General features: G+C 57.9%; 1 protein-coding gene across 2 annotated transcripts; it reads right to left on the bottom strand.

The window, feature by feature from the left end:
• Positions 1–5,232: 5,232 nt before the first annotated feature.
• Positions 5,233–15,334, bottom strand: LOC144931085 (fibronectin type III and SPRY domain-containing protein 2-like). 2 transcript variants are annotated; one of them, XM_078855019.1, is made up of 13 exons: positions 14,876–15,334; positions 14,245–14,322; positions 13,930–14,025; positions 13,197–13,430; positions 12,828–12,850; positions 12,139–12,266; positions 9,218–9,358; positions 8,858–8,998; positions 8,542–8,710; positions 8,296–8,429; positions 7,470–7,620; positions 6,829–6,984; positions 5,233–6,235 (listed from the first exon to the last, which is right to left on the bottom strand). In XM_078855019.1, exons 1-13 carry the CDS (start codon positions 15,164–15,166, stop codon positions 5,989–5,991), a joined length of 1,989 nt encoding a protein of 662 aa, XP_078711145.1. In that variant the 5' UTR covers positions 15,167–15,334; the 3' UTR covers positions 5,233–5,988. The 2 variants fall into 2 exon arrangements, with proteins under 2 accessions (XP_078711145.1, XP_078711146.1); XM_078855020.1 differs by lacking the exon at positions 14,245–14,322.
• Between the last annotated feature and the right edge of the window lie 723 nt (positions 15,335–16,057).

The raw sequence follows: 16,057 nt of genomic DNA, 5'->3' as shown, positions 1-16,057 counted from the left end.
GCTGTCTGGGACCCAACCCCTGGGATCACCCCTGGTCCAGGCCTGGGCCGAGAGGGGAGACATCCAGGGGAGCTCCTCAGCCACAGCGCAGTGTCCGAGGATTCAAGCAGCAACCCGCAGCCTGGGACCGGAGCACGAGGCACCGACATGAGGCGCGCTCAGAGACACGACGGCGAGACACGACGGCAGGGAGATAAGTGCAGACAAGGGGAGACCAGGAGACGAGGCAGACAAGGGGACCAGGCAGACAAGTGGAGACAAGGGGAGACCAGGAGACGAGGCAGACAAGGGGACCAGGCAGACAAGTGGAGACAAGGGGAGACCAGGAGACGAGGCAGACAAGGGGACCAGGCAGACAAGTGGAGACAAGGGGAGACCAGGAGACGAGGCAGACAAGGGGACCAGGCAGACAAGTGGAGACAAGTGGAGACCAGGAGACGAGGCAGACAAGGGGACCAGGCAGACAAGTGGAGACAAGGGGAGACCAGGAGACGAGGCAGACAAGGGGAGACCAGGAGACGAGGCAGACAAGGGGAGACCAGGAGACGAGGCAGACAAGGGGAGACTAGAAGACGAGGCAGACAAGGGGAGACCAGGAGACGAGGCAGACAAGGGGAGACCAGGAGACGAGGCAGACAAGGGGAGACCAGGAGACGAGGCAGACAAGGGGAGACCAGGAGACGAGGCAGACAAGGGGAGACCAGGATACGAGGCAGACAAGGGGAGACTAGGCGACGAGACAGACAAGGGGAGACCAGGAGACGAGGCAGACAAGGGGAGACTAGGAGACGAGGCAGACAAGGGGAGGCGCGGTTCGACCTCGAGACTGGGTCGCGGTGGTCGACCCTCGCGTCTTTCTCGAGTTGGACTCCAGGACGTGGCTCCTTGGCTCGCTCCTCGGGAGCTCCATGGAGACAAGAGGCGGAGTCGTGAGGCGATAGCGACCTCTAGTGGCCGTGGACATGGGGAGCCGAACAGGGGGCGACAGACACGGAAAGAGAGATAGAGAGAGAGCGGAGGAGACGCGGGGGAGACACGGGGGAGACGGTGTTGTACGTGTGCGATGCGAAGATGGTGACGGCGTGTTGGTGTCTGTGCTGTGTGCATGAGGGGCGATGGACATTGCGGATTTGTGGTGGGTGTGCAAATGTGCGAGACGTGTAGGTGATGGCGTGTGATGGATACGGGGTGTAGATGTGTGTGTGTGTGATGGATATGGGGTGTAGATGTGTGTGTGTGATGGATATGGGGTGTAGATGTGTGTGTGTGATGGAGCGGTTGTGAGGTGATGAACGCGCTACGAACCCGAGTATCTGAACCGGTCCTCGGTCTCCCCTCGGCCGACTCGGGTTTAAATGGCGCTGCGTGTGTGAACACCAGCACTGGGGAGACAAAGGAGGCCAAATGTGATAGTATTTGTCCCAACAGTGTGTGTGTGTGATGGCGCGGTGGAGGTGTGTGTGTGTGACGAGAGGGTGTACGTGTGTGTGTGTGATGACGGTGTGTGTGTGTGATGACGGGGTGTGTGTGTGTGATGACGGTGTGTGTGTGTGATGACGGGGTGTGTGTGTGTGTGATGACGGTGTGTAGGTGTGTGTGTGATGACGGTGTGTAGGTGTGTGTGTGATGACGGTGTGTGTGTGTGTGATGACGGTGTGTGTGTGTGTGATGACGGGGTGTAGGTGTGTGTGATGACGGGGTGTAGGTGTGTGTGTGATGACGGGGTGTAGGTGTGTGTGTGTGATGACGGGGTGTAGGTGTGTGTGTGTGCTGACGGTGTGTGTGATGACGGTGTGTGTGTGTGTGATGACGGGGTGTAGGTGTGTGTGATGACGGGGTGTGTGTGTGTGATGACGGGGTGTAGGTGTGTGTGTGATGACGGTGTGTGTGTGATGACGGGGTGTAGGTGTGTGTGATGACGGTGTGTGTGTGATGACGGTGTGTGTGTGATGACGGGGTGTGTGTGTGTGATGACGGGGTGTAGGTGTGTGTGATGACGGGGTGTAGGGGTGTGTGTAATGACGGGGTGTAGGTGTGTGTGTGATGACGGTGTGTAGGTGTGTGTGTGATGACGGTGTGTGTGTGTGTGTGATGACGGGGTGTGTGTGTGTGATGACGGTGTGTGTGTGTGATGACGGGGTGTAGGTGTGTGTGATGACGGGGTGTAGGTGTGTGTGTGATGACGGCGTGTGTGTGTGTGTGATGACGGGGTGTGTGTGTGTGATGACGGTGTGTGTGTGTGATGACGGGGTGTAGGTGTGTGTGATGACGGGGTGTGTGTGTGTGATGACGGTGTGTGTGTGTGTGTGATGACGGGGTGTGTGTGTGTGATGACGGTGTGTGTGTGTGATGACGGCGTGTGTGTGTGTGTGATGACGGGGTGTGTGTGTGTGATGACGGTGTGTGTGATGACGGTGTGTGTGTGATGACGGGGTGTAGGTGTCTGTGATGACGGGGTGTGTGTGTGTGATGACGGGGTGTAGGTGTGTGTGTGATGACGGTGTGTGTGTGATGACGGGGTGTAGGTGTGTGTGATGACGGGGTGTGTGTGATGACGGGGTGTAGGTGTGTGTGATGACGGGGTGTGTGTGTGTAATGACGGGGTGTGTGTGTGTGTGTGATGACGGGGTGTGTGTGTGTGTGATGACGGGGTGTAGGTGTGTGTGTGATGACGGGGTGTAGGTGTGTGTGTGATGACGGGGTGTAGGTGTGTGTGTGATGACGGGGTGTGTGTGTGTTACGAGGGTGTGTGTGTGTGATGACGGGGTGTAGGTGTGTGTGTGATGACGGTGTGTAGGTGTGTGTTACGAGGGTGTGTGTGATGACGGGGTGTAAGGTGTGTGTGTGATGACGGTGTGTGTGTGTGTGATGACGGGGTGTGTGTGTGATGACGGGGTGTGTGTGTGTGTAATGACGGGGTGTGTGTGTGTAATGGCGGTGTGTGTGTGATGACGGGGTGTGTGTGTGATGACGGGGTGTGTGTGTGATGACGGGGTGTAGGTGTGTGTGTGATGACGGTGTGTGTGTGTGATGACGGGGTGTGTGTGTGTGTGTAATGACGGGGTGTGTGTGTGTGTGTGATGACGGGGTGTGTGTGTGTGTGATGACGGGGTGTAGGTGTGTGTGTGTGATGACGGGGTGTAGGTGTGTGTGTGTGATGACGGGGTGTAGGTGTGTGTGTGTGATGACGGGTGTGTGTGTGTGTGTGTGTGTGTGTTACGAGGGTGTGTGTGTGTGAGATGACGGGGTGTGTGTGTGTGTGTTACGAGGGTGTGTGTGTGTGTGATGACGGGGTGTGTGTGTGATGACGGGGTGTGTGTGTGATGACGGGGTGTAGGTGTGTGTGTGATGACGGTGTGTGTGTGTGTGATGACGGGGTGTGTGTGTGTGTAATGACGGGGTGTGTGTGTGTGATGACGGGGTGTGTGTGTGTGATGACGGGGTGTAGGTGTGTGTGTGTGATGACGGGGTGTGTGTGTGTTACGAGGGTGTGTGTGTGTGTGAGATGACGGGGTGTGTGTGTGTGTGTTACGAGGGTGAGTGTGTGTGTGATGTCGCTGTATAGAAGAGTGATGCCACGGCCTGCCCGTGGTGTGGGTTCGTGGAGTGACCCACTGCCCAGCACGCACGTGTCTGAGACGAGTCTCGATCTTGGATCTCGCGTCCCCGCGTTCCGTCACGTGACACCAACGAGGCCATCGACACGGACGTGAGTGAACACGCGGCTCGTGAACACACGGGGAGACATTAGGATGCAAATGCGCGGCGCGGACTCAAGCGGTCCTAATCCCGCGCCGCGCCGAGATGCGGCTTCGCAAATGACTCTGTAAGCGACTGTAAATGACTCTCTAAACGGGGATTACGGCAGTCGCCCGCTCCGCGCTCCCCTCGCGTCATCCCCAATCCCCCTTCATCCCCGAGACCTCCTCACCCCGCCCCCCAAATCCCACTGCGGAGCGGCCCCGAAATCCCCCCCGCGCGGCGCAGGCGAGTGAGCGAGCGAGCGAGGAGAGGAGCGGTCTCGCGCCTCCTGTGTCCACCCTCGGTGAGCCCCGACACTCTCCCCTCTCCACCCGGTGTCTCCATCCTGGGCACACAGGCTCCTGGTTATAATCTCCTGTCCCCCGCTGCTGTCTCCACCACTTTGCGGGTATCACAGGATGGTTCCCATCTTTTCGGGTCTCTATCCCGTTTCCACCCTGGACGATCAGAACCAGGTGAGAGGTCTGGACACCTCGAGTCTTGCGTTCCATGCAGACCCGAATAAAGCAACTGCATTCACCAAACGACGCGCGATAACTGCATGCATGTACGGGACATCCCCTTTGTGAATCTACTGCTGGATGTCACGCTCCTCCCCATGCTGTGTCAGACACGGGGAATGTTTGACCATTCACCACACTGGGCAGTGCGGGTTCGAGGGAGGATCTGGGGCAGGTTCAGATGTCATTCACCACTTACATTCTCGGCCGTAGCTAACCGAACTCGGGTCACCCGGGTGCATATCCTATTGTGCTACCCAGTGCACCACCGGTGCCCGCACGCACGCAACCCACATACTGAGGAGACACCACAATGCGCACTCGACGCGACCCCCAGTGCGAACAGATCGTCTGCACATTGAAGGCAACTCCACATTCGGGACCAGATGCACGCGCCACACTACCCGTCAAGCAAGACTCCAACAACGAACCTCGCTGCACACACTCGAGCCCCGACTGCACCCCTTCTGGGGCTGCGCTGCCGTCACCACCGTCCTAGTGTAATGTGAGGATATATCCGGGCTACTGATGGATCACACCTCGTTACGATGATTGGCTCTACCGGTCCTGGCCCATAGCCAATGGGGGGAAGTCTAGGGGCGTGGCCCTCACGTAATAGGAAGGTGACATCTGTAAGTAGAGGATTGGATCTGCTGGCTTTAGCCACAGCCAATGGGGGGACGAGTCAGGGGTGCGGTACTGGGAACGTACGATGGAGTTTAGAAGATTCCAGAGGTTAACCAGGATTGGTGGAAAGGTACCACGTGACCCGGGTATTAAAATGGGTGGAGACGGACAACACGTGGTCAGATCTGGAACGGAGGGTGAGGCCACGCTGGAGCGGGGTCCAGGTTGCCACGTGGCCGCGCGTGTCTCTCTCTCCCTCTCACGCTGTCTGTCAGCAGCGTGAAGGAGTAAGAAAAGGAGTGTTGTGAACGAAAGACAAATAAAGACCGGATTCCAGAAGTCGCTTCCACGACCTTTATTACACTAGGATCTCACCCAGATCCGGAGTAACGCTGGTAGGAGCGATAGCAGAGTGACACGGAGGCGACTGAGCGCCGGTGGGTGAGCGAGTGAGTACCGGAGAGAGAAGCCAGACTCTGTTGATGGCTGCCCTGCCACGTGTGTTTATTCAGCTCCATTGCCCTGAGCCGGGACCTAAAGTGATCCTGACGTGCGCGACCCCGCGTGTTAACCCCGACCCGGGGGGTGAGCCCCGACAGGACCCCCTGACCTTGTAAGTGAGCACAGCACCGCAGCAAAAGAAATAATATCAGCCTCGTTCAGCCAAGCAACGGGGACAATTGAAATTCGCGTCATCAAACCACGAGTGTGTACGCGAGTGTGTACACGAGTGTGTACACGAGTGTGTACGCGAGTGTGTACGCGAGTCGACCCACGCGCAACAGTCATGCAGCACAGCGGCTTGTTGCGGCCCGCACATCCCAACTCCTACATTGCTCCACCCCGTCACGCACACTGCACATTCACACGAAGATCCCCCGGCTTCAGCAGACTGACACGAGGGGATGGGCGGTCAGCATCACGCCCAGCCGCCTTCGTTGCCCCAATAGCAATGTATACACATTGCACCGGGTACTCAAGTAAGTCGATCTAGGGGATGCCCAGAACTGGTTCAGATAATCGTTACTGGTGTTGGCCGTGAGCGAGAATAGAACTCGGGTCGCAGGGCGCCCCCCACATCACATCGCACCCCCCCCCCTCACGCCGCGAATGACGGCACGGGGATCCGCGTGTGCAGCTGGAGGCTGCCGGGCCCCTCGAGGATGAGCGCGGGGCGCGCGGAGCCCGGGCCCCGCGGCACAGGACCCCCCGCCAGCAGCTGGCCCCGCTGGGCGTCGTAGAAGCTCAGGAGGCTCCGCAGGGGGCGGTAGAGGATGCCCAGGCGAGTGGGGAGCAGCGACACGAGCAGCTCCTTCACACGGCCTCCCTCCTCCAGCAATTCCAGCCTGTCCCGGGAGGGGGCAGTACACACGGCCACGTCAGCACACGCAGTGCACAACGCACACGCAGTGCACAACGCACACGCAGTGCACAACGCACACGCAGTGCACAACGCACACGCAGTGCACAACGCACACGCAGTGCACAACGCACACGCAGTGCCGGATGAAGCGAGTGCGGGGCCTGTAGCATATGTTAGAGGGTCCCTAAATTAAAAAAAACCCATAAATATTAAAACACATAAATGTTGAACTTGCATAGTAAAGTAATTTTAAAAAAATAATTTGCTATACGGCCAGGTAATACGACAAATCGCTAACCTTAAAAAGTCGTTCGTAACAGTTGAAAGCGGTATAGTACTATAGTAATAGAGCAAGTGCAGAATCACTGAACCGGAATTGACAGCTTGAAAGCATTGAGCGTGGGGCCCTTGAAAGTGCGGGGCCCGTAGCATATGCTACTTTTGCTACTAGGATAATCCAGCACCGTGTACACGCACAGTACACAGAATTCAAACAGTACACTTAGCCGAGTAGCCTACACGCGGTCCATCCAGTATACCCGGCACACGTGAGCACTCGCAGGACACACGCAGTACCTGCTGGGCTCCCCCGCGTAGCGCAGGAGGCACGAGCCCCCTTCCTTCTCAAGCCCCACGCAAAACCCAGAGGCCGCGTCCACAGACACCTCCCAGTAGAGGGGGGCGCGAGAGGTGGGGGGTGAGGGGGACGCACCCAGCACCGACAGCCAGCAGCTGCACGCACCGACACAGAGGGACGCACGGCATTGATGACAATGATGGTGGTCATTATTCAAGACCCAATCATCGTACCACCTCCTGGCTTTTACATTCCTCTTCTAAGACACCGATGGGACCATCAATCGCATCAGAACACCAACAGGCCGATGTACATATCTCCATGAAAGACACAGCCACAGTGGTGCGATTGTGGCCGTGCAACCCGACTAATGGACCACAGAGTAAACCCACTGTGGTCTGCACTCCTTCGACGAAGGAGGGGAAAAGCAAAACGACACGAACTCGATCTGCAGAAGCCCTCTCATTGTGGCCAGCAGGCCTCGACATTGGTATCGAGCTACTGAACCATATTTCCATACGCAAGGATATAATTACAATGATGATGATGATAGTGGTGGTAATTATGATGAGTTTGACGGTGATTAGGATGATGATGATGATGGCAGGGATGGTGCCGATGAGAGTAGTCCCGCGCGCACCCATCAAACAGCTCTGGGTCTCCATCGCCCTCTTGGGCCCCCGCATCCCCCGGGTCCTCGGGCTCCCCCGCGGGGCACGTGACGCGGGTCCCGTCCTCAGACACCCGAAGCCTCGGGTGCGCGGTCTCGGGGTCAAGGGTGAAGTGCGCACCTGGGATGGGAGGGGGGTAAGTGAAGGGAGGAAGAATATTGAGATGGAGGCAGTGACGGGGCTCTCACACGTGGTCCCTCTGTCAGCATATTACAAGATGTTCGCGTTGTCACGTCCTCAATCATTTAAGGCCCTGTCAGTGTGGTGCACGGTGAGGAGGCCGTGTGACGAGGTGTGTGTGTGTGACCATGACGAGGTGTGACCATGACGAGGTGTGATGACGAGGTGTGACCATGACGAGGTGTGACCATGACGAGGTGTGACCATGACGAGGTGTCATGACGAGGTGTCATGACGAGGTGTGATGACGAGGTGTGATCATGACGAGGTGTGACCATGACGAGGTGTGATGACGAGGTGTCATGACGAGGTGTGATGACGAGGTGTGACCATGACGAGGTGTGACCATGACGAGGTGTGATGACGAGGTGTGACCATGACGAGGTGTGACCATGACGAGGTGTGATCATGACGAGGTGTGACCATGACGAGGTGTGACGACGAGGTGTGATGACGAGGTGTGACGACGAGGTGTGATGACGAGGTGTGACGACGAGGTGTGATGACGAGGTGTGACCATGGCGAGGTGTGACCATGGCGAGGTGTGATGACGAGGTGTGACCATGACGAGGTGTGACCATGACGAGGTGTGACCATGACGAGGTGAGCCGTCACCTCGCGTCTCTATGATGAGCGCGCGGCCGGTGTCACTGGGCCCCGCGGCGTTGAGCGCACGCAAGAGGAAGCGGTAGCGCTGGGCGGGTCGCAGCGAGACGAGCCGCGAGCAGCCCTGGATGCCCGAGATGGTCCTGCAGAGGGGGCGGCATGAGGTGGGCACGGCGTGAGGGACCCCGCATCCTATCCCTCTCCTGAGCGCCCCAGGCCCTCCCCCATCACCCGCACCACCTCCCCCCCAATCACCTGAGGCCGCTGCCCTCTTCGCCATCGCCGCCCTCGGGGTCTGCGTGGAGCCGCGTGAACTCGAGCGAGAACGAGGAGACGGATCCCACGCCGCGAGACTTCCAGCAGAGCGCGGCGCCATCCGGGCACCACGCACAGTCCCGCTCCACGAACTCGGGGGCCTCGGGGACTGGAGCCACGGGCGGGGGGCACGGGGACAAGACGGGGCGACAGCGGGGGGCACGGGGAGCCGTGGGAGGCTCCTTCACTGCGCCGCGCTACCGCCCAAACCGCGTGTGTCGAGTCGCGTGCGTGTCGAGTCGCGTGGGGGTCGCACCTGTGTGGTAGACGTGCGCCTCGCTCACGGCGCTGGCCCCGTGCGGCCCGTGGGCCACCACGTGGACCACGTGCGCCGAGTTGGCCTCGAGCCCCGTCACGACGCAGCTGCAGCACGCGCCGCGCACCCCCACGCTCCGCTCTGCGCTCGCATGCCACGGGGTTGGGGGTCAGACGGGTGCGCAATGCGCCTCACCCTGGGCTGAATGTCTCAGGCTCACTCCGTATAACGCGGCGAGAGCTCTCGAGATCGGGATAGCGGAGTCTCATTGTAGGAGTGACCAGGGGCACCGACATGAGTTCCGCATTGAGGCAAAGAGAAAAAAGTCGTGCGACCCACCTCGACCCCCCCCCCCGTTACCTGTGGAGTCCGGCCCCGCCCCCCGCCAGGTGAGTGTGAAGTGGGTGATGACGTCACGCGCCCCCACCCCCCACCGCACCGTGAAGCTGCGACTCGTGGCCCCGCCCTCCTCTTGGGGGCCCAGGCGGGGGGCGGAGGGCGCTGCAGGGTGGGGGGGGGCTCATTTAACGGAGGAATTTTAAATTCATCACAATCCGGTGGATGAAGAGGTGTGATGGGGTGATGAGGCGTGTGACGATGATGTTTGACGAGGTGTGTGGTGATGAGTTGTGTGACGATGATGTTTGTCGAGGAGTGTGGTGATGAGTTGTGTGACGATGATGTTTGTCGAGGAGTGTGGTGATGAGTTGTGTGACGATGATGTTTGTCGAGGAGTGTGTGGTGATGAGTTGTGTGACGATGATGTTTGTCGAGGTGTGTGGTGATGAGTTGTGTGTCGATGATGATTGTCGAGGTGTGTGGTGATGAGTTGTGTGACGATGATGTTTGTCGAGGAGTGTGGTGATGAGTTGTGTGTCGATGATGATTGTCGAGGTGTGTGGTGATGAGTTGTGTGACGATGATGTTTGTCGCGGTGTGTGTGGTGATGAGTTGTGTGACGATGATGTTTGTCGAGGTGTGTGGTGATGAGTTGTGTGACGATGATGTTTGTCGAGGTGTGTGGTGATGAGTTGTGTGACGATGATGTTTGTCGAGGTGTGTGGTGATGAGTTGTGTGACGATGATGTTTGTCGCGGTGTGTGGTGATGAGTTGTGTGACGATGATGTTTGTCGCGGTGTGTGTGGTGATGAGTTGTGTGACGATGATGTTTGTCGAGGTGTGTGTGGTGATGAGTTGTGTGACGATGATGTTTGTCGCGGTGTGTGGTGATGAGTTGTGTGACGATGATGTTTTTTGCGGTGTGTGTGGTGATGAGTTGTGTGACGATGTTTGTCGAGGTGTGTGGTGATGAGTTGTGTGACGATGATGTTTGTCGAGGTGTGTGTGGTGATGAGTTGTGTGACGATGTTTTTCGCGGTGTGTGTGGTGATGAGTTGTGTGACGATGTTTGTCGAGGTGTGTGTGGTGATGAGTTGTGTGTCGATGATGTTTGTCGAGGTGTGTGGTGATGAGTTGTGTGACGATGATGTTTGTCGAGGTGTGTGGTGATGAGTTGTGTGACGATGTTTGTCGATGTGTGTGGTGATGAGTTGTGTGACGATGATGATTGTCGAGGTGTGTGGTGATGAGTTGTGTGACGATGTTTGTCGATGTGTGTGGTGATGAGTTGTGTGTCGATGATGATTGTCGAGGTGTGTGGTGATGAGTTGTGTGACGATGTTTGTCGATGTGTGTGGTGATGAGTTGTGTGTCGATGATGATTGTCGAGGTGTGTGGTGATGAGTTGTGTGACGATGTTTGTCGAGGTGTGTGGTGATGAGTTGTGTGTCGATGATGTTTGTCGAGGTGTGTGGTGATGAGTTGTGTGACGATGATGATTGTCGAGGTGTGTGGTGATGAGTTGTGTGACGATGTTTGTCGATGTGTGTGGTGATGAGTTGTGTGTCGATGATGTTTGTCGAGGTGTGTGGTGATGAGTTGTGTGACGATGTTTGTCGAGGTGTGTGGTGATGAGTTGTGTGACGATGATGTTTGTCGCGGTGTGTGTGGTGATGAGTTGTGTGACGATGATGTTTGTCGAGGTGTGTGGTGATGAGTTGTGTGACGATGATGTTTGTCGCGGTGTGTGGTGATGAGTTGTGTGACGATGATGTTTGTCGAGGTGTGTGTGGTGATGAGTTGTGTGACGATGATGTTTGTCGAGGTGTGTGGTGATGAGTTGTGTGACGATGATGTTTTTTGCGGTGTGTGTGGTGATGAGTTGTGTGACGATGATGTTTGTCGAGGTGTGTGTGGTGATGAGTTGTGTGACGATGATGTTTGTCGAGGTGTGTGGTGATGAGTTGTGTGACGATGATGTTTGTCGCGGTGTGTGTGGTGATGAGTTGTGTGACGATGATGTTTGTCGAGGTGTGTGTGGTGATGAGTTGTGTGACGATGATGTTTGTCGAGGTGTGTGTGGTGATGAGTTGTGTGACGATGATGTTTGTCGCGGTGTGTGTGGTGATGAGTTGTGTGACGATGATGTTTTTTGCGGTGTGTGTGGTGATGAGTTGTGTGACGATGATGTTTGTCGCGGTGTGTGTGGTGATGAGTTGTGTGACGATGATGTTTTTTGCGGTGTGTGTGGTGATGAGTTGTGTGACGATGTTTGTCGAGGTGTGTGGTGATGAGTTGTGTGACGATGATGTTTGTCGAGGTGTGTGGTGATGAGTTGTGTGACGATGATGTTTGTCGAGGTGTGTGGTGATGAGTTGTGTGTCGATGATGTTTGTCGAGGTGTGTGGTGATGAGTTGTGTGACGATGATGTTTGTCGAGGTGTGTGGTGATGAGTTGTGTGACGATGTTTGTCGAGGTGTGTGTGATGATGAGTTGTGTGACGATGTTTGTCGAGGTGTGTGTGGTGATGAGTTGTGTGACGATGATGTTTGTCGAGGAGTGTGGTGATGAGTTGTGTGACGATGTTTGTCGAGGTGTGTGGTGATGAGTTGTGTGACGATGATGTTTGTCGCGGTGTGTGGTGATGAGTTGTGTGACGATGTTTGTCGAGGTGTGTGGTGATGAGTTGTGTGTCGATGATGTTTGTCGAGGTGTGTGGTGATGAGTTGTGTGACGATGATGTTTGAGGAGGCATGTGTAGACGAGGTGCGTTGGCTGAGGCGTAAGGAGATGTGGAGGTGTGCAAGAAGGCGTGGAGGTATAACGAGGTGTGTGATGATGCGCGAGACGTGAGGTGGAGGTGGTGGTGGAGGAGGTGGAGGAGGTGGAGGTGGTGGAGGAGGAGGTGGTGGAGGTGGTGGAGGTGGTGGAGGCGCCGACCCGCCGTGCAGGTGAGAGCCCGCAGCGCGCGCCGCTCGCGGGAGAACTCGAGGCGGAACTCGAGGAGATCGGCCGAGGTGCGGGGCTGCGGGCTCACGCCCAGGAACGAGCCCACCGCCTCCACGATCCTGCGCCGAGGACAGGACGGCCGACCAAGCCACGAGGGGGGGGGGCGAAGAGAAGAGGGGAGAGTTGGAGACGATGAGGAGAGACGTGGGAGGTGACGAGGAGAGGGTGGGAGACAAGGGGCTGGGAATGCGGTTGGCTACGTACGGTGCTAAAGAAGTTCAACATACAGGACGTACAGGAAATGCATTCATACAACTTACAGATGCAAACTAGATTCGAAGCTTTCGTGACTGCAGGGATTACTCTTTGGTTCTTTCGGTAAAGTCGCGTACAAATAAAATAAATGATAATATAATACGACGTTTGCAACACAAGCAACCATCATCAGGTACACATGAATGAGAAAACAAACCTCGTGAACTTTGAAATATAATGCAATGCAACACAGAGAGATGCATACAAATGTATTATGTTGGATTTCTTTCGCACCGTACCTAACCAACCGTTCTAGAAAAATGAGTACAAAGATTATGCATAAGTACAACATACAGGAGATACACACACGTACACGAGATGCGAGAATGAGATAGTAGGGGAAGACGAGGGGGAACAGACCTCACCTGTCATTTATCGCCTCCGCCGACTGAAAAACAAAACAAGACATTCATCAATATCGTCATTTGACATCGTGAACAAAAGCAACATCTCACGTGTCAAGGGGCGTGGCGTGGAGGCTGCTGTCCTTGGCGAGTAGCAGCTTCAATCGCGGGCCAGCCGCGCCCCCTGGCGGGCGAGGCCGGTAGCGCAGGCTCCCCCCCCCCCCGCGTTCACCGCTCCACGAGTGACCCAGTGACCCCACACGGCGCACCAGCGACCACGAATCTCGGCCTCCCCAATCCGCGCGGCTCATCCCATCGGTCCCGAAGTGCCCCCCCACCCCCCCCCCCAACTGTCCTCCAGGGCCCTCCTGCGCCCCCTGGGACCCTCACGAGCAGGAAGGGGACCCGGTCGCGGAGCCGCGCCGCGCGCCTCGCGGCGGCCGCGAGGTCCCGCGAGGCGGCGAGGCCGCGGCCGCACTGCAGCAGCTGCACGTAGAGGCGCTCCGTCTTGAGGCGGCGCTCCTCCTCCAGGAGCCGCGCCAGCCCCGAGTAGCGGTCCAGCAGAGACTCCATGAGTCCCGCGAGGCGCGAGTCGGCGCCTGCCTGCAGCCCCGAGTACGAGTCCTGGAGGATATGGGGCGTGAGATGATGGCCATGGGGTGAGCCATGGGGAGGGGGGGCAAGAGATGGGCCATGGGGCGGGCATTGGGACGCGCACCATGCGATGGGACGCAGTCGGGGCATGGCTTGTCGCCACGATTTAATCTCAGGCGAAGCAGCCGGCATTTATCTCGGCCTGCCGCATCCATATCGCCTTCATTTGCCGTCAACCTGTTCAAATGGTTATAGGAACAGTGTGTTCTGTAATAATCCCGTAGTATACGAGTATAGTAGTCGTAGTAGTGCCTTACGCTGCTTTTTATGTTTAGTTGTCTTTCACCCGCACCTCCGAAGAACACGGCTGGCCACGTGCGACACGAGTTCAACATCCCTACCGCGAACCAACCCAGTCGCGTTCCAGCCGTGGCCATCGCCGTGACTCGAACGACCCTAACAGCAGAGCCTCGAGGCGCGCCCCCCAGACACCTCGTCGCCCCCCCCCCAGCCCATGCACGCCACCCACCTCCACTCGGATGAAGATGTCCTCCAGCTCCGCCACGAAACTCTCCACCCGCGCCGCCCTCGCCGCCAGCTGCTCCACGCGCTGCTCCAGCTCCGCCTGAGAGACCAGAGGCAGGGGGGAGGGTCAGCCCCGGGGTGCCGATCCTGGGATCACACTGGGCTCCTTGCGTGTGGTTTCTGGGACTCTGCTTTCTCATACCCCCGTATTTGCACGTCTCCCTTTATCCCCATGTCTCCCTTCCTCCCCGTGTCTCTCTTTATCCCCGTGTCCCTGTATCCCCACATCTCCCTTTATCCCCATGTCTCCCCGCGCTACCTTCACGTCGTGCACCTCCTCCTGGCCGAGGCCGCGCTCCGGCCCCGCTGGGCCCCCCGGGTCCCCTCCGCGCGCCACCTGCTCCCCGCGGCACAGGGCCCACCCAGAGACCCTCGGTGGGGCCCAACCACGGCCCATCCATCACCTGCACACTCGCCTCGTCACCATCCTTACGCGGGCATACTGCAATGACACCACCTCGTCTCCAGTATCATCCCTCATTGTTACCACTCACCTCACCGACCCTCACCTCGTTACTCAAATTCTCACTTTACCTCATCTGCTCCCCTGCTTACCGTCTTACGTCACCAAATTCACCTCGTCACTCGCCTCCTCAGCCTGTTGCCTCTCGCCATCTTCATTCCCTCCACCCCCTATCCGCCTCACCCACCTCATCACCCACCTCATCACCCACCTCACCACCCACCTCACCACCCACCTCACCACCCACCTCAGCACCCACCTCACCACCCACCTCAGCACCCACCTCACCACCCACCTCATCTCCCACCTCACCACCCACCTCATCTCCCACCTCACCACCCACCTCACCACCCACCTCACCACCCACCTCATCTCCCACCTCACCACCCACCTCATCTCCCACCTCACCACCCACCTCACCACCCACCTCATCTCTCGTTTGACTCCCAGAGGGGGGCCAACCCGGGGGGGTGCGGGGCCCTCCTGGCCCCCCGCGACCCGCGTGGCCGCCCGTCCCGGGCCCGTCCGAGCTGCTGCCGACGGCGGTGAGCTCCGCCTCGTCCGAGGCGACCTCGTCTCCCACCAGGGTCCCCGACGAGTCTCCCGCATCGTCTCCCCGTGGCCGCTCGCCCGCAGCGACCTCCTCGCCAGAGCTGGGGTCACTCCAGCCGTGGATGCCCCAGGAGCCGAGGGGGTGCCCCCCCTCCTCCTCTTCCATTCTGGCTCGTGTCGTCACGACTGGAGCCGCTCGTCCCGCGTCCCCGACGTGAGGGGGAAGAAGCTGTCAGGACGACGCGACGGCGTCCTCCTCTGCCTCTCACCTCCTCTACTTCTCCCTCCTCTACCCCCTCTACTTCTCCCTCCTCTACCTCCTCTACCCCCTCTAATTCTCTCCCCTCTTCTCCCTCTACCCTCTGCCCCGCGTCTCGCTCCTTCTTTAGCTCTTGCCGCTCCGCCCAGGCTCCCTCCCTCTCCCCGCAGCCGCATTCCAACCCTCGCGGCCGCTATTAATAGAGGTGGGGGGAGGGGGAGCAGGGAGGGAGCCAGGAGAGAGCGGGAGCCATGGGGGGAGCAAAGCGTAACCAGGAGGGAGAGGCACTGGGAGAGGCACTGGGAGCAGGCGGGAAGGAGGAACCATGGCGGTGGAGCGCCGATGTGTGATCTTTATTATCAAACCGTCACGGGCAAGAGAAAATGTAGTGACGTTTACTCAATTTGATTTCCAACGGGAGAGCGACTCCGCGATTCTGGTTTAAGGTTCGCGTCTCTCGCCTGTAGCCAGCAGCGTGTCCACGACGAGGTGCGGCTGCTCAAGGCCACTGGGCGGCAGCTGTCGTCCGATTTCAGCCACCAGCGTGACGCGGCCCTGCAGACGCACGTTCGCCGCTCCTTGCAGAGATCGCGGTTCAAAACCAGGGTCCACCCTGGTTATGACTGCGGGTGGATTAACTTTACTAACACTAATATGCGCAACCTGTTTTACAGCGGACGTTAAATAGTTACAAGAATAGGGCATTGTGCCGGCATCATGGCCAATTTGAAAATTCTCTCGCCAATTATGGATTTGGCAAACGCGTCGTCTCTTCCCAATTAACACGGCTTCCAGACA

Source organism: Lampetra fluviatilis, chromosome 3, assembly GCF_964198595.1.
Source record: "Lampetra fluviatilis chromosome 3, kcLamFluv1.1, whole genome shotgun sequence".
Lineage (NCBI taxonomy): Eukaryota > Metazoa > Chordata > Hyperoartia > Petromyzontiformes > Petromyzontidae > Lampetra > Lampetra fluviatilis.
This window is presented reverse-complemented; position numbering and strand designations above follow the sequence as displayed.

Excerpts from the sequence above, each read along its gene's own strand:
- LOC144931085 (XM_078855019.1), bottom strand. The coding sequence starts at position 15,166 with ATGGAAGAGGAGGAGGGGGGGCACCCCCTCGGCTCCTGGGGCATCCAC. Across the intron at positions 14,323-14,875 it reads GGAGTCAAACGAGAGATGAG|GTGGCGCGCGGAGGGGACCC; the intron begins GTGGGTGGTGAG and ends CGCGGGGAGCAG. Across the intron at positions 12,851-13,196 it reads ACCGGGTCCCCTTCCTGCTC|TCGGCGGAGGCGATAAATGA; the intron begins GTGAGGGTCCCA and ends TTTGTTTTTCAG.